This window comes from Anabas testudineus, chromosome 16 (genome assembly GCF_900324465.2).
Source record: "Anabas testudineus chromosome 16, fAnaTes1.2, whole genome shotgun sequence".
Lineage (NCBI taxonomy): Eukaryota > Metazoa > Chordata > Actinopteri > Anabantiformes > Anabantidae > Anabas > Anabas testudineus.
The window spans coordinates 16,280,140-16,298,652 of record NC_046625.1 but is presented as its reverse complement, the minus strand read 5'-3'; the positions used below and the strand labels follow the sequence as shown (position 1 = coordinate 16,298,652).

Here is an 18,513-nt window from a genome sequence, read left to right as displayed (position 1 = left end):
AATCCTTGCACGGGTAAAGAGTTGGTCTACTGCTTCATGTCCAGGACACATCTGCTGGACTTTTTCACAATATTTATGAGAAAAGGCACAAAAAAGCTCTCAGATAGTGTAGGAGTAATGAATTTGACTCATAGCCAAAAGCAAATCTGTTCCGTAATTAAAATGTGTTGGTAAAACATTGCGTGAGCCAGAAATGGTGGCTATGTTGGAAAATGGTGACAATTTACAAAATTTAGATGGCTAATGAAATATTTCAAATTAGTGGGCCAATTTTGGTGCATTTAAAAGATTATTACTGTTATCTGCTGCATTATTACACATCCTGAGCTTAATTCAGTCACATGATGAATAACAAAACAAATTTGTATGTATGTTTCAAAGAGGGAAGTCATTGGGGAAAAAGATGATTACCAGCTGTTTACTGCCTTCACTTGGATGTAGGTCATTATATTACATCCAGGTGCAAGTACGTTGCATAGTTCCCTTTTATTTAAAAAAGATGAAACCTTAAAGAGGAAGAAATATAAGAATGTTTACTCTTTATAAACTAGCTGCTTTTGCCTGAATCTAATGGAAAAGGCAAACATATGGTTCCTGAAGAGCAGTCGAGTATCTTGGTACATTTATCTTCAGCTCCCAAATCCTGAATACAAATAAAAATTGCATTTCCTGATCAGATTAGGAGAAAAAACATCTGCTGTGGGCAGTGCCTTCAGAATATTTTTAGGCCTGATGTTGTTGTTTTTTTTTTTTCTCTATATTCCTTCAAAGCAGTCACAATTCCCACGTGGTTTATGCAGTGTCTGCATGTTAGGTGGATATTGCAATTATTAGAGATTTACAATTTTTATATTTAGTTGAATATGTTGTTAATCTAATATTTAGTAGTTAAACTAGGAATTTAACTTTCAGCTGGTGAACTACTGTACACTCACCAGCCTGGCAGGATCTCCAGAACATCATCAGCATTCACTACACACTTTGGCTGACATGAAAGAGAATTACCAACTTGCTTGCAAAGTTTAAAGAGTATATCCGTTATGTGTGTGGTACCTGGGTGAGAAGCAAAAATGGCTACATCTTAAAATATTTACACCAATGTGCTAAACCTGTTTCACTCAGCAAATACTTTCCAATCCTAGAAAAGGGAATCTGCACTAGTATGTGTTCCTGATGTCCTTCAAGTCTGCACTAGTAGTAACTTTCGTACCTTAATGCATGTAGTTGAAAGGCTTTGAATCATAGTCCCAAGTGTGGACCTGAAAGGCTCCTAGAACTGTACTTTTCCCTTTTTTCTGTAGATTTTATTCTTAGCCTCTTGTTGAAGAGGTTGCTTATGTGTTCGCCCATGTATCTGTCACCAGGTATAAACCAGGACCTGCTGGATGTCAGTAACATGGTACAGTGGAAGCCAATGTTGTATGGAGTTGCATTTCTCCACAGCACAGTACAGGAAAGGAGAAAGTATGGCCCTCTGGGATGGAACATCCCCTATGAGTTCAACCAGGCTGACTTGAACGCCACTGTCCAGTTTGTTCAGAACCACCTTGATGACATGGACATTAAAAAGGTAGGAGAGATGACACCCTTCAAGTGATAACTCTACTACACACTGATGCTTGGGTAGGTAGGATAAACAAAAATGATGATTGCAGAAAATACTGTGTGACATACTCTGCAGCAGAGTGTCTCTTTATCAGATTATTTCTGGATAACATGAAGATGATGCCCCTTTGATCTTATTTCTGCAGTTACATTTACACATTTTGTGAATGTTTGATCAGAGAGTGGTTTCAGAGCCAGCAGAAATGATAACCTTAATGTTAAAACATAAAATAGCTGTCCCATGACATTCCCTCACTATTCTCTGGAATCTGGTATTCTACGATATCACCACATAGCGCACAAATAGACAAATCATCAAGTAATTGTGTTTTACTCAACTAATGTGATCATCACAATGATTTCAACCTCATCAGGGTGTGTCATGGAACACAGTGCGATACATGATTGGAGAGATCCAGTATGGAGGCCGCGTGACTGATGACTATGACAAGCGCCTACTCAACACCTTTGCCAAGGTGTGGTTCAGCGAGGACATGTTTGGACCCACTTTCAACTTTTACAAAGGCTACAGCATCCCCAAATGCTCCAGCGTTGAACAGTATCTGACATACATTCAGGTGGGTCCCACTCAGGTAGATGATAGATGAGTGCACACACCTTTATCTGGCTTTCTCATTCTACAAATGATACTTGTATGACATGGTGCATCAAAAATGGCTGTTTTGTAAATGTTAGCTTTTGTTTTTTCTATGCTGTCAGCTCTTAGTGACATCATCCAGTAAAAAAAATAAATAAATATATGAATACTGGCACACTGTGCTTCCTGCGTCCTCCAGATACAGACTGCTATATATGATGTTAGATACAATGCAAGTGTGTGTTTCTATGGCTATAATTGTGAGGATGAGCATTAATTTTTTAACCATTAGACTGAGGACATTTTTGCCAATCTTCACAATGAAAAAGGTGTTTAAAGAGCAATTTTGGCATAAAGATTAGGTTTTAGCTGTTAGGTTAAACATGGGTTTTGGTGAGGGTAAAGTTTAGGGTTAAGGTAAGACTGTACATGTGATAAATTAAAAATTTAGCATGGCACAGCAGTAGAGGGTTAAGAAAATGCATTATGTCAATGGGTGTCCTCACACTGACTGCCATACAAAAGTGTGTGTTTGTGTCTCTAGGCAGTTCCTGAACTAGTTTCATTATGATGGATTCTCAGGGCTTCCAGGCTCAGAAAGCTTATTCTACTGCACTGCCTCTCAAATACAGAATGACAAACCTAGCCTTGGAGAACACACACATGCACATGCCCGCCTGCATGCATGCGCGCACACACAAACGCACACAATGTCACGGATGTACACACAGATACAACACTGAAACACATGTACCATGTACACACACAATTGATAAGAGGCCTTCTTTCTCTTTCTGTCGCAGCCACAAATAGACACATTCTCACTCAACATGGACCTAACACCAGAAAGCACGTGTCCCTGTCTGTGTCCACATGTCTGTATCCACATGTCTGTGTATGTAAATTAAATGCAGACAGACAGGAACAAAGCCAAAGTCCCCTAAGAGGAAATAAATGACCACACTATCTAGCTCCCAGTCTGACTCGCTGTTCATCATCTCCTTTTTCTCTTAGTGTGTCAGCCAGGCTCTCTCCTGATGTTTGGCTCTATTTGACAGCACACTTTGATGGATGTTTAAGGTATAAGCTTGCTGATGACATAAATCACAAGCATCTACCCAATGCAAACTCTGAGCTGTTCTCAATCAACAAAGAAATGAGCATAGAGGAAATCTGATGATATATTAACAAAGCAGCCGGTTTCACTCAAGGAGAAATAATAAATGCAACTATCGGAAATGCTCAGTCGTCATGTTCATGTAGTAATTGCTGTTTCATGTCGTTGCACAAGCCTTGACATGTTAAAGTCGATTAGAGGTTTCCCTAAAATGAAAGGAAAGCGAATCACATGTTGGATCTCATTGTGTAAATTATATGATTGATAATAATGGAGCGTTGTGCAGCCGTTTCAAAGTTAGTTTGCTCAGAATGTTGGAGTTTTATAAAGAACCTCATTAGTTAGACTGCAGTAACAGATGGTGCATCTGCCTGTCATCATCTAGACAGACACTCACTGCAAGGTGTCTTTGAACCAATTAAAGCTGCAACGCTTCAACTCTGTGTGTTTGGTAGGAAGATTTCCAACAGTAGCCCACTGACTGAGCACCTTTTAAATTACAGCCACCATTATTAGAACAACTTTGACCCAGGATTTCAAAACCTTGAATTGACACCGTTTTAAATATCACCAATTACAGCAATATAGCCTCTGCGTCAGCAGCTGTTCAGTATAAATAAACCAGTGTTCAGGATTGTTCAGAGTATTCCTTTAAGCCACCTAACCTTGTAAATAAATATATAATCATCATATCAGTGAATATTACATCTAGAGTATATTGAGTCATTCATCGTATGAAAGCAGCTTAGAAAATTGGTATTGACTGAGCTTGTGTCAAAGAGCAAGAGTTGTCAGTAAGTCTTTGCTCAGTAGAAAATGATTTGGCATAACATCAGCTTGTTTACTACATTTATGCTTTTATTAAATAGTTTTAGTAGAGAGGGCAGAAAATAAGTTGGTGACTTTCTTTTATTTCTGACTCTGTGTACAGCACATTCAAATCAAAATGTGTTTTACCATCACTTTGTGATACCAAAACACATTTTCTTATTAAAGCACGAAGTATTAGTGTCTTGTTTTAATGTCCATTACTACAGAGATGGGCTCATTTCCCAAAAGTGCAATGTTTTAGTCGGTCCTTGGAACAATTCAACCCTTTGGGCCGTGTTCATGGGCAGAAAACCAGTGAGAGACCTTCACTGCGCTAAAAATTCATACTAGTTGGGGAGATTCATGCCGTCCCTCTCGGCTCAGTGGTGCATGCACCCAACCATGTGTTACAAAGCTCTTCAGTGGTTGTAGGAAGAAGCAGCTGGTGACACTGTGTGTATCAGAGGAGGCACTTAGCTGTCTGCAATTCCCCGTGGCCAACAGTGGGCTTAGCGCTGATAAAAGCCTCAGTGCAGAGAAATGGCAGTTTGTAAATGAGGAGAAAAGAAGAAAACCTTAAAAACCCTATGTACAGCAATTGTGATCCATATATACGGAATATAAACTCCACTTGATGGAGACTTTGCTTGTTTCTTTTCTGACTGCTCAGTTTTAGGCAATGAGCTGCTCCATATGGGAACTGGGGCTTTGTAACAGCATGTGTTTGTAAAAGAAGAGACAATGCATCTGGGTTATTTTTGTACAAAATGTCTATGATGTGAACACCCGGCCTGTTCTACGGTAGCTGTTGCTTTGTTTCTTTTACAGGGTTTGCCCACATATGACACTCCAGAAGTGTTCGGTCTCCACCCAAACGCAGACATAACCTACCAGAGTAAACTGGCTAAGGATGTACTAGACACCATCCTCAGTATTCAGCCTAAAGACAGCTCGTCAGGCAGAGGGGAAACCAGAGAGGCTGTGGTATCTAGGCTGGCTGACGACATGCTGGAGAAACTGCCTCCTGACTACGTTCCCTTTGAAGTAAGTCTGGGTATATATACGCGCCATGATGGTGAGTGTTTGAGGTGGGTGAAGCAGGGTGTGCAAGGTTTCTCTGCTCCCCATGTGTGCTGTGCAGGGTGGCTGGTGTGCTACAGTGAAGGTGGCATGTGTGTTAGCGAGGTGATGGAAGGTTGTGTGTGTGTTTGCGACAGTGATGGAGAGAAACGACTAGAAATAGACACAGGAGTTGTGAATGCAGCTGATTCTCACCAGCTGCCTGTTATTTTGAGACTTCTCTGCTTTGTTTTTCTCACTTAAGAGAAAGTGAGGCGAGAAGTGACTTTTCTGAGTCAGGGCGCCAAGCTCGTGATGGAAGACTTGATACCGCACCACACCCTGTGTCTATCACTTCCAGTCCCAACTTTTTAAATACAGATTTTAACAATCAAACATGAATGAAGAGTCCAGTTCTTTCTAAGTACTCACTCCCTGTGCTCACTTTGAACCTGAAGCACGTGCAGTATATATCATCCAGATTAGAAAAGGCACAATTTATGCAACAGTTCCAAAGTTGCAAATGGATCAAACACATGATTTTTAAAAAGTTTCCATTGTATGTGGAGTGGCGGTACAATACCGTTACGTGTGTGTGCTCATGCAGTGTCACTCCATGCATTATAAATTCTTGAGGAGAATCATTAAATGTTATCATCTCATCTGACTCAATGAAACCAGGTGAGGGAGCGTCTCCAGAAGATGGGTCCCTTCCAGCCTATGAACATCTTCCTGCGTCAGGAGATTGATCGGATGCAGAGGATCATAGTCTTGGTCCGTAACACCCTGACCGACCTCAGGTTGGCAATTGATGGAACGATCGTCATGAGCGAGAGCCTGCGGGACGCTCTGGACTGCATGTATGATGCACGCATTCCTGCACGCTGGAAGAAGGTGGGTTGGGAACGTTCCTGATTTAAAGTTACAAGCTGAACTGCACTTACAGTTGTCACGCAGAATACACTTGCATTTCATCTGTAGATTTGAAAAGTCACGACAAAAACAGACGAGTCTCCTTTTCCTGAGGGGCTCCTGCACAAAGCACCAGCACTGGCACTAATAGACAACATTCAGAAGTCTTTCTGTCACTTTGTGAGCTAATTCTGAATCTTAATCCGTCAGACACAATTTAAGTAACACAGATCCTTAGCTATTTAATTAGAACTGGAGATTTTATATTAGCGGGGGGGTGGGGGGTGCAGAGCTGTATGACTTGGCATGACTTCTCCTATAGCCTGCATTTAATCATTCTGTTGGCATTCAAGCTGTGCTCTCACAAACATTACATCATTAGAATAATTTCGACTTGGATGGCTTCCTAGCTGGGTTTCAGAGACTTTCTACCTGCTGGTTATCTCCATTCTATTGTATTTAGTTGTATTGTAATCTGTTTTCCTATTGTGCTGAATAATTTATTTTTCTCTTGCCACGCAGTGATTCAGTCCATTTTCTTTCATCTGTCTCTATTGTCTTTTCTTCTGATCTGCCTGTGTGACAGTTTTCAGTGTTTGATCACAATGTTTTGTTCGTGTTGTCGTCTTTGTCTTTCAGGCATCGTGGGCCTCCAGCACCCTGGGGTTCTGGTTCACAGAATTGCTTGAGCGGAACCGGCAGTTCCAGGCTTGGATCTTTGAAGGGCGGCCCAATTGCTTCTGGATGACAGGCTTTTTCAACCAGCAGGGCTTCCTGACAGCCATGAGACAGGTACACATGGTATCAAGCTACCTACCTACTTACCCACCGCCAGCGAGGAGACCAGATGGCACGCTGAGGGATAAGCAGGCACACGGCCACATTCACACACGCAAGCGTGCTCGCAGACACATGCATACATACATGAATGCACATATACACATACACATACACACACACACACACACACACACACACAAACTCTTTGTTTTCTAATGAGCTATGATTTATATTCATGTGGTGGAAGTAAATACTACGGAGACGTGTAATCTGAAGCTTTACGCAGGAGAGATGCAACACTTATTTCATATGGGAGTGTTAATTCTCTGAGCATTTGTTAATTCCATGCAATTTGAACTAAATCTGTCTTTTGCATGTGTATTACTGTCCTCAGCTGGGAGTTTAGCATCGTTTCCTCATGTTCGTCGTCTTGTTTGTAAGCAGAATCTCTAAAAGCCTTCAACAGTAATCACTGGTGATCTTGAGTCATGCAATTCTACTTTATTTAACAGTGGTCCAGATATAATATGAAGTCATTTTTATTTAGCTTTTATTTATTTCACCCTGAAGAAAAATGCCAGCTGCACAAGACAGAAAACATTGTGGATGCAGATGTCTGTATTTTACCGAGTGGGGATTTGTTGGACTGCTGTTCTTCTCCTAATAAAGCAGTCGTAGGTTTTTCTCAGTTGGCTTTTTGTGCTTTTTTTTTTCTTTCAAATTACTTTAAAATGACAGAAGGGATACAATCATTTGTGGACTCCGCTCTTGCTCCTGTTGAATTTATTTTCTTTCCGTTGCTACATTATCTCACTAAACAGTGCCGTAGAGGGACTGTGGTGTCATACTGACCGCACTGATCACTGAAATTAACTTGGGGAAAAACAATGTGTCCCTGCATCTGTAGGAGATCACTCGAGCCAACAAAGGCTGGGCCCTGGACCGCATGGTGCTGTGCAATGAGGTGACCAGGTGGATGAAGGATGACATCACCCAACCCCCTGCAGAGGGGGTTTACGTTTATGGCCTGTACCTGGAGGGAGCCGGCTGGGACCGCCGCAGCTGCAGACTCACTGAATCCAAACCCAAAGTTCTATTTGAGATGATGCCTGTGATCAGGATGTACGCTGAGAACAATGGTGAGATTTAGAATTTAAAAATAATAGACAGTGATGAGACGGTGATTTATTTTGATGGAAAAATAGTCGACACAGTGGATCCTGATAATGATTGAATTGAAACCTACTTTGACAATGCAGAAGCTTTGTTTATCCTATCCGATCTTTGTGCTCTCGGTCAGTCTCTCCTCTCAATGTCTGCATCCCACGCAGTCACTCAGAATGGATGGATGTAACATTTAAATGTCAAGCAGACTAAGTGCTATTTATTTTTCCTGGGAAGAGATTACCAGCAGTATGTGGCACAGTATTTGTTCTGGATAACACCAAACTATATTTAGACGGGCAGCAGAGAGACGAGCCCTCATGGACACCTGCGAGCAAGGCTGCCTGCGAAATGAATTAAAGATCCAATGATATGTGTAATGCAGTTTGTTTACACCATGTCCCATATTAGCTTTTCCCACAGGGAAGCTGCCTGCTGGGCTAAAGTGTGACAGTGTTAGTGCAAAAGAGTCTGGTAAAGGATGTTTCTACAGACAAGTGGTTGCAAGAATTGCTGAATATGTGCAACATGCATTTGTGTGTATGTACGAGTGGCTCTTAAAAAGCCCTCTGTTTAATTGAGACTCCCTTCAGAGAGATTAGCGTCTTCCCTGTGTGTATCGCCTCTAAAGACTGAGACAAAGGGCTGTTTCTCTGCTTGTGAAAAGAATTTGTTTGTGTTTACAGTTGTGACAAACACCCAAGTAGCATTCCAGCATGGTGTGAATGACAGCCCAACAACTAATCAGCTGACAAACGTTAATCAAGTGGTGCTTAATTTGTGTTGGTAGAAACTTATTCTAAGTCTCCCATGATGTCAGACTGACAGAACAGCACTTGCAGCAGTGTAGAGGTTTTTGCTCCTACTGTAAATGTATGTGAGTAAGGCTCACCTCCTAATAAAAAAATATTTATTGTAATTTGCTACCAATTGATATTTGACGGGCCGTGCATGTAGCAGACGGTGGAAGAGGGTAGTGAAGCAAGGAGAGGTAGGGCTGGGTGGACCCAAGTGAGAGTTTCATGCTATTGGTAGCTTAAGTTGCATATCGTAGCTTTAATTAGTGTCATTTGCATGATTGGTTTTGTTTTCGACTTACTAAAAACAGGTGTTGTTATGTCTCAGTTTTTTTATTTTATTTTTTTCTTCTATGATCAAGTGACACTTCTTGCTCATCTGTGTTGCAGGTGTGAAGGATCCCCGGCTCTATTCCTGCCCAATTTACAAGAAGCCACTCAGGACAGATGCGAATTACATCGCAGCTGTAGAGCTGAAGACTTCGCTTCCCCCAGAACACTGGATCTTACGGGGTGTGGCCCTCCTCTGTGATGTGAAATGACTTCTGGTAGGAGGTTAGCAGGTCCAGTGACAGCTGTCATAATTCAAGGTCATCTATGTATGTATATGTATGAATGTCTGAATTCTTCAGACTTATTTCAGTATTGTTTGCGTTTAATCTTCAGTGTTAGATATGTATAACCTAACATAATAGAAATTACTTTAGAATGGAGATGATTAAAACGTGTTGGAGTATCATCATCCTGCTATTTGAAGTCAACATAATCACTCCACAGAACTGAAATACATAGAAATTTTAATGAAGTTTTTACAAAAAAACAATAGCAACATCAAAACACTTTTTGGTAGTATTTTCTTTTCTTACAAAACAACTGTATAGTAGACTCTACAATTATCATGTACACAAGACAGGCTCAGGTTTTCCTAATTAAAATCCTCACACTAAAATAATTTTTATCCAATTGTTATCCAGACAGATGCCACAAAGATTTTAGTTTTGTGTAAACAACCATTGAAGGCAAAATGATTTTAGTGCAAAGACAGTTTAGGAAAAGTGCCTGTATATTCAGGTTTTTTAATGTCCTTTTATGCTCCTAGACTGACTGTAAGTTACATCCAAGGCTTCGTGCTTCTATGTACACGTGTTTCCTTGTTGGCTGCCTGTTTTGTTTTTGATAAGACTGGCTTCACCTATGTGAACAGTGAACATGCAGTTTTTCCTTGTAATGCACATGAACTTCCTTACATCCATAACACCAGCAAGCCTTTTTTGTATTAGTGAGGTGTACGCTGCAATTCTTGTCTTTTGGGGGCTTTCCAAGAGGCCCAGGTGTGAAAACCGTTATTGCACAGTTTGTTTGTCTGCTTCTCATTTAGGAGATTCAGTGTGTCCTGTAAAGGGAACAGAATGTTGATTCTGTTCGTCTGACTGAAAAAAGGCTTTTATGGCAAAGTTAAGTGCCACAAGCCTCCAACACTCAGCCAGAATACTTTTTGACCAAACTCTGACAAGATTAGATCTTGTACTTATGTCACTGTAGCTATTCTGCATCCAACATTCAAATAATATATTTCAAGGGCTACTGCCTACTTGCTGTACATGCTACACGTACATAAGTGACAAAATGTATACTACAGTTGTGGCATACAGTAGGTAACTTGAAATGTAACAATAAAATCTGATTTTCTCCTCCTTGCAGCACAGACCTGACTCCACACTTTGTTTCTGTTCTCAACAGCATTGAGAAGAAGATCAAGCCTTCTCCTCTGAAATGAATATCTGTCCTCTATGCCTGTGTAAATTCTGCATATTCTAAACCAGTCCTACGACATTACATTTCCTTGGGACAGTGAGCGGGTCATCTCTGTGTGCACAAAGTAGGTCTTGAGCTCTCCTTTGCCCTTGACGTTTATGATGCCTCTACAAGAGCACATGTAGCCCAAGGTCAGGAGGATGTGACTCGTCTCCTCTGTCACCTACAGAGAGAAGCATATGGGTAATGTCCATTTTGCTTAACTTACAATGGCAAGACAAACTTGTGAACCTTTTGGAATTTCATGGTTTTCTGCATTGATTTGTCATAAAATGTGTTCTGATCTTCATCTAAGTCACAACAATAGAAAAACACAGTCTGCTTAAAATAATACTACACAAACATTTTATATTTTCATGTTTTTATTGAACATAACGTAAACATTCACAGTGCAGGGTGGAAAAATAACTATGTGAACTCCTAGTCTAATGACTTCTCCAAGAGCTAATTGGAGCCAGGAGTGAGCCAATCTTGAGTCCAATCAGTGTGATGATATTGGATGTGTTGCTGTAAGCTGTCCTGCCCTTTAAAAACACACACCAGTTTGGGGTTTACATGGGAGGACACCATGGAGGAAGCCATTGCTGTCCAAAAAAAACATATTGCAGCACGTTTCCCCACTGTAAAACATGGTGGAGGGAGCATCATGGTTTGGGGCTGCTTTGCTGCCTCAGGGCCTGAACAGATTGTTGCCATTAATGGAAAAAATAAATTCCAGAGTTTATCAAGACATTTTGCAGGAAATCGTAAGACCATCTGTCTGCCAACTGAAGCTCCACAGAGGATGGGTGATGCGACAGGTTAGTGTAGTGGTAACATCAACGCCTCCCAGCCATTGTGGGAGACTAGGGTTCAAATCCCAGCCACCAGTAGGGGTCCTTAGGCAAGACCTCCTCACGCTTACCCTGCCTACCTTTGTACCCTACTTGTGAGTCGCTTTGGATAAAAGCGTCTGCTAAATGACTTAAAATGTAAATGTAAAATGCAACAGGACAATGACCCAAAGCATACAAGTAATTCAACAAAAGAAAAGCTTCAACAGGACAAAATACACCTTCTGGAGTGGCCCAGTCAGAGTCCTGACCTCAACCTGATTGAAATGCTGTGGCATGACCTTAAGAGAGCCATTCACACAAGACATTCCAAGAATATTGCCACACAAACAGTTTTGTAATGAGGAGTGGTCCAAAATTACTCCAGACCGTTGTGCAGGTCTGCTCTGTACTACAGGAAACGTTTGGTTGAGGTTATTGCTGCCAAAGAAGGGTCAACCAGTTATTAAGTCCAAAAGTTCACATACTTTTCCCACCCTGCACTGTGAATGTTTACATGTTATGTTCAATAAAACATATGTTTGTGTAGTATTATTTTAAGCAGACTGTGTTTTTCTATTGTTGTAACTTAGATGAAGATCAAAGCACATTTCATGACAAATTAATGCAGAAAACCATTAAATTCCAAAAGGTTCACAAAGTTTTTCTTGCCACTGTACATGAAATAAACACCAACAGGCAAAAACATCTCTCTAGTGAAATACAATTCTCAAGGAGATGAGAAGTAAATGTCTGCATCACCAAACCTTTAATAGACTTTGGCAGTCAGCATCTAAATGAACTTCAACTATAAGATTTCAAATCGTTACAAAAATATATCATATATGTCAAGTAGAGCTTTTGTCCTATCATGTAAGGAATGGTATGGGATTTTAAGTCTGTCTGAAAATACAGTAAAATACAGTATTGAGATAAACATGACAATATGCCTATACTTTTTAAGTCTTTTGGACAGTGTGAGGAATAGAAAACCTCATTGCAACCAAGATCTATTATCACCTATGCAGAGTTTTGTCAAAGTTGTATAAAGACCAGCTTGAATATTCCTGAACATATACTTACCAGATCTTGAGATCATCAGGGTTGCTACATAAAATTGAGTAAAGTAAAACTGTACAATTATGGAGCACTGCTGCTTCCCCACAACAAACTAGTATACACTGTTTGGAAATGTCCATAAAATGGACACAATAGGAAATACTGTACCTGTGTGATTACTTGGAAGACCAACATTTTTTATTAGTCCTATAAAGTATCTTGATATTATCAGGCAGTCATGGAATACGACAAAAAGCTGCAGTTGTGCTGCGCTGCACAGCAGATGGCTATCAAATGTTTTTGAGGCGTTAAGTGTGCTATGCAGGTTTATCCTTGAAACATCTGTACTGACATTTAAAATGAGAGAGCAGAGCTGATGCTTTAAAGGAAGCATGAATGTCTAGTCCGTCCTTCTGAAGATTATCATTCAGGCCTGGTTTTGTTTAATTAGAAATTAGTTTTCAATAGGTAAAAAAGCTGTTAATTAAGCTGTTTTTAAATGGTACAGATCCAAAAAAATTTTGAGCACCCCCCACAGGCTTCACTTCAAGACACTCTTGCCTCTCCCACCCACAGGGGAAGTGAGTAAAAGTGGAAAGTTTAACACAAAAATAAGTCCTGACACCCATGAGCAAGAAACGACACTTGTGCTAAAGCCAATCAGTAAGTTGGTCATATGGACTTGTTTTGGTTTTAGATGAGAAGATGTGCAGTAGGAACACCACAAATCTCTTCTAGCTGGATCAATGAGAATCAATTAGCTGACAGACATAACTGAATGAAAAGCTGAATCAAAACTGTTAATTTAAAGCAGTTCACTGTCAAAAGTCGCTGTGTGATAGGAAACTGCTATCAGAGGGCCAGGAGCTAGTCAGCTGTATGCATATTGGCCTCCCCCCCCCCCCACCCCCTCCAAGTCTTGTACACCAACAGCATGATGGAGAAGGAGTGGGGGATGGAGGAAGATAGAAATAGAGAACCCTGACAAGACAATTTTAATAAAAGTGGATTAATTTAACAACAGAATGTCTGAATGAGTTTGTCTTGGCAAAGTTTTCTACTGATCAATCTAGAATCTGTACTCTCATGAGCTGGTCTTCTTACCATAATTTGCAGCTTATTTAACAAAACAATTAACAAAAGCATATAAAATAAAAATTGCAATCAATTATCTTATTATTGTTCAGCCCTAAACATAACTAACTTTTGTTTTGTTTTAGATTCATTCACTGAACAGAAGAAAGCACACTTACTAATACAGTCACAGAAAATAGACTGGAAGGATAAGAAATATACTTTAAGCTACATTTGTGATATAAAGCATGAGTGAAACAGCCATAAACCATATCTGTACTTTGGTATGATATTTTATAATGTCCCCAGGAGAAACAGACAGTTGGGATCTAGAGGTCTTTACAAGGCCAAGATGGACCTGACTTGAATGGACCAGTCAAAAGCCAGCCCAAACCTGAAGTCTATACATTAATTTTCACACGACCCGAATAGACATGAATATGATAAGGACCAATCCAAAGTGCAGTCAACCCGAACAGAAAGCAAACACAAATCCCAGCAGCACTGATACACTATTATTTAACAAGCAGCCATAATAGCAAAAGCAGTGTCTTAGCCTTATAACAGTAACATCATCAAAGAGTAAAAGGGGACCCAACCTGAACTAACTGACTGGGCAGAATTTGGGCCTCACCTTAGTTGGAAGTCTTGGATTCTCAAAACCAAGTTTTCAGTAGACATTACTCAGGTAGTCACTTGTTGGGAACTATTTTAGTGCACATTAATAGGCACAGATAATAAGTATTTACTGTATAGCAGTATCATGATGTATGTGGAGTGTTTGTGGTAAAGAGCATGTCAGCCAGTGCAATTGAGGAATATACTATATATCTACAAAGATGGCTACAAACAATAGTGGGATCCATTCATTGATAGTTCACGTGTTTTTTATGGGATATTTTGGCAGCTACAAAGGTATCTTCATGCCTTATTTACCTGTATTTTTCCGAGGACTCCAGTACTCTCCATTCTACTGGCTACGTTCACTGTGTTCCCCCAAATATCATACTGTGGTTTCTGGGCTCCAATGACTCCAGCGATCACTGGACCGTGGTTAATACCTGGAAAAAGGACACAGAGCAATCAGATAAATTAATCTAAACACTTCAGATTGAACCATATGTAACGGGGCACTTTTGATTTAAAGTGATACACTATTTGTAAAATTCAGCAGCAAGCACATTATAAAAAGTGTTGTTTTGATGCTTAAACAGAGTTAGAGATGTACTAAACTTTGATATTACTGATTAATTATTTAGCGCAGCTCCAGAGGTCATTCAGCAAGAGACATTTCTGTTTTCAGAATATTTTTTTGCAATAATTCATCCACACATGAGATATAGAAGATGCTAAATACAGCTTAATCACTAAGACCAAGCAGGCTCTGGAGCTGAGCACTGAGATGACACTGGGCCTCTCTTCATTCTGGCATCCAAGGCTATTTCCAGATTGCTGAAACCAGCAATCTGTACAAGTGCACAAGCAGCACACAAAGGCACATGGCCACTGGTTTTGTCCAGTAACCGCAGGTGGGGACTTTTATCCCTCTCTGATGGAGCGCTTGAGGCTAGCCTGTTAGCAGCAGGGATGTTCAGTCACACACACAGACACACACTGCTGAGTTAATGGAGCATCCCTTGCTGTGATCTTCAGAGACAGGTTGAAGGTATCGAACTCTGACTTACCACACGTGGAGAGCTGGCTCCTGCCTACTTTTCTCTTCAATTTTCCCTGTACTCTTACAGTATCTCTCACTCTGCTGTTATAGTGGCATGATTAAGTAACTGGACCCATTGGAATCACCTACATTCATTTATAAACACGTCTTTTAAACCTGGAGTCCAATCAATAAAACAAGTTTGGAGCTGTGGATTAGAGCTCATTTGACTTTAAATGTTAGAAAAAAAAAAAGTTTGCTCTTGACAAGATTAATCTACTGACATGAACCATGCATTATAAAAATATCTCTGTACACTTAAGATCCAGAATTGCTGATTTGTATTAAGGTAAATGTAAATGAACAAAGAGTTGATGTATTAATCAGTCCACAGCTGCAAAAGCTATTGTTAAGAAGGGGGTTTAGGCATAACACAGAATACTCTGAGGTAAACAAAAGAAATCCAGGGTAACTATATGTTCAGCAAAAATGTTTTGTGGACTGATGAAACTAAGACTGAGGTAAAATTGTTTGGGAAGATTGTGGCATTACATCCCAACATAAAAACGTCATCCCAAAGGTTAATTATTGTATAACAAAACACAAATATAATCATTTGTGTCTTATTAAGGGACCATTTGGTATTTTTAACTGAAACTTTACTTGTGACGTACATCCATATTAAAAAAGGCCAAATAAACTAAACATGAGCTGAACATATGCAGTAGAAAATCACTCAAAAGCCAATTCTTATGCCTCAGTCTTCTCTGTTGCAAGACTTTACCATGACCTTCCCTCATTTTTCACTCTGCCTCATTGTTACAAGTTGTTGACTACCAAATGCTAACGCCAAGCATCTTAAGATGTTAAAGTGAGTTCAAGTTTTTAATTTATTTCTGAAATGTCATCAACATTTGTGAACTGCAAAGGCTAATGTTAGGGGTGCTGCACGTAACATAACGTTACCATTTACCTGTGTGTTAGCATGCTGTGTAGGCATCAGCCCTGGTTATCTTTCTCTCACAGCTCTTTGCTTTTAAATGTAGCTTTTTTGTATAACTCACCAACTCTGAGTTTGAAGTCATTAAAGGAGTGTTTGTTGATAACATCGAGCTTCCCCACCAAGGCAAATGCAAATTCTACCATGGTCCCTATGTGCATGTACTGCCTGTCATGCTCCTGTGAGAAGGTAAAGAACACCAACACTTTTAGTTAAGTGTAGATTTAGGTCCGTAAGTAACAGAATGATACGTTTTTGGAATTTGTACTCGGTTCACCAACACATTACAATGAACAAACTTTCGTCTTTAATTCAAGGGGCTCATAAATAATGAAATAAACTACCTTTAATACTTTGCAATCATCTTTGCTGCTGCAGCTGCTGCTTTTTTTTTTTTTTTGGTCTTTCTGCCTTTAGTCTTGTCTTCAGTAAGTGAAGAGCTGGGCTGTTGGGTTGAGAAGGTGACTGACATGGCCATTGTGGAATATCCCATTTCTTTGTCTTGAGAAACTCTTGGATTTGACTGCACGTTTTGGGTCATTATCTTTCTTTAAAGTGAAGTGGCTCCCTAGCAGTTTTGCAGCATTTGGCTCAATCTGAGCAAAGACTGGTGTCCAATTCACTTCAGAATTCATCCTGATATTTTTATCAGCAGTCATGTCATGACACCGTAACATGGTTCCACTGGGAGCCATAACATAATATTATGCCAAAACACTGCCTGACAGTTGGTGGATTGGATCATGTGATGCTCCTTTCCTGCTCCATCCTTTTCTCTCTCATGGTTCCATCAGTCCAAACTATCTTATTCCTTATTCCAGTTTTTTTTATGTGTTTTGAGGCAATCTGTCTTTTCTGTTACAATTGTTTTCCACCTTGCTGTGAAATGTCTGTATTTACATTCATAAAGCCGTCTCTTGACTGCAGACTTTTGAAAATGACTCCTCAAGAGTTTTCTTGACTTGACTAAAAGGTTATTTTTTACCATGGACAGAATTCTGCAGTCATTGACATTAGTTGTCTTCCGTGGTCTTTCAGGACTGTTGCTGTTGACCAGTTTGCCATGTTGGTTTCCTTAATTTTCTGATTGGTTTTGTTTTTTCAGCCTAATGCTGGGTGTCCTATTGTAAATTCTAGTGAACAGCTACCAAACAAAATGGAATACTACCTCCATGTGTTATAACTTTCTCCACCTGTTTGTCAGACATTTATTCCTTCTTTATGAGCCCTCCTAAAATGAGTATGTTTATAAAAAGGCTATAACTTGTGATTAGCTACAGATTTGTCAGAACCCCTTGAATAAAAGTTTTAACTTTGACTTTGCTCACATCTTGGGGTCTCATTTCTAATTAAATGTGGTGGTGTACAGAGGACAAATGGCAAGAAAAATCCATTCATTATTTATGGACCTAACACTGAAATTGAAAACTAATACTGATGTGCATGTATCTCTTGCAAAAATGTTTGTGTTTGTGTGATGAGCCTACCTGTGATGTGTACTCAGGACCAGGTGATGCATTCAGCCCAGTAGCAGCCATGTAAGTGCTACCGATGGTCTTGATCTTTTCCACACCGCTGAATTTAGGTTTGGACAGCAGCTACACCGATACAAACATAATTCACACAGCAAAAATAAATAAGACATAGCTTATAGAACAACTGACAGTTTATGATGTCACTTTGAGAACATACACGTCACAAGAAAAACTAATGGCACTTTTTGTATTTTCCCGGATTTTTTTTTTTTTTTTGCATAAATTGGTCATGAAATTATATCTACTCAACTTGTCTAAGATAATTAAACACAAGGAGACATGATCTCTCATGTCTTTATTGAACACAGCCATACCAACTAACCATAACCTCAAGCGAGCACTTCCAGAAGCACAACTGCAGCAGTTCTATAAGGAAGAATGGTCCAAATCCCTCCTGGACATTGTGCAGGTCTAATCAACAGGTGCTGTTTGTGTTTGTGTTTTATTAGCTTACATATACTGTGTCCTGTTCTGTTCCTAGCATTTGTGATGCATGTTTTTATGATGTGAATGCTACAAGAGTGAATAGTTTACCTCATCAAAATCAGCAATGATTTCGTTGAGGAGCCTGAGGCACTCTAATCCTTCTTTATTGACGTCAGATTCTGTGTAGAACTCTTTAAAATCTGGGATAGAGGCGAACATGACGCACACCAGGTCATAGGACTGGTGGTACAGATCCTGCGCCAGAGAAAGCAGGAGACAAGATACATTCTTTG

The 18,513-nt window shown here is 39.9% G+C and overlaps 2 protein-coding genes across 4 annotated transcripts in view; one reads left to right on the top strand and one right to left on the bottom strand.

The window, feature by feature from the left end:
- The window catches only part of dnah5 (dynein, axonemal, heavy chain 5), a 69,769-nt gene extending 60,233 nt beyond the window's left edge, over window positions 1-9,536 (top strand). The window contains exons 81-87 of the mRNA XM_026371515.1: window positions 1,365-1,570; window positions 1,980-2,183; window positions 4,959-5,174; window positions 5,871-6,083; window positions 6,741-6,893; window positions 7,789-8,020; window positions 9,233-9,536. Coding sequence (XP_026227300.1) covers window positions 1,365-1,570; window positions 1,980-2,183; window positions 4,959-5,174; window positions 5,871-6,083; window positions 6,741-6,893; window positions 7,789-8,020; window positions 9,233-9,384 — 1,376 coding nt within the window. The 3' untranslated portion in view covers window positions 9,385-9,536. The remainder of the gene's footprint in view (window positions 1-1,364; window positions 1,571-1,979; window positions 2,184-4,958; window positions 5,175-5,870; window positions 6,084-6,740; window positions 6,894-7,788; window positions 8,021-9,232) is intronic.
- An 86-nt stretch (window positions 9,537-9,622) lies between these two features.
- Window positions 9,623-18,513, bottom strand: part of adcy2a (adenylate cyclase 2a) — a 44,988-nt gene continuing 36,097 nt past the window's right edge. For all 3 annotated transcript variants that reach the window (XM_026371511.1, XM_026371513.1, XM_026371514.1), the window contains 5 exons: window positions 18,329-18,475; window positions 17,747-17,857; window positions 16,324-16,438; window positions 14,539-14,663; window positions 9,623-10,820 (listed from right to left, as the gene is read on the bottom strand). In XM_026371511.1, the coding sequence (XP_026227296.1) occupies window positions 10,668-10,820; window positions 14,539-14,663; window positions 16,324-16,438; window positions 17,747-17,857; window positions 18,329-18,475 (651 nt within the window). In that variant the 3' untranslated portion in view covers window positions 9,623-10,667. The remainder of the gene's footprint in view (window positions 10,821-14,538; window positions 14,664-16,323; window positions 16,439-17,746; window positions 17,858-18,328; window positions 18,476-18,513) is intronic.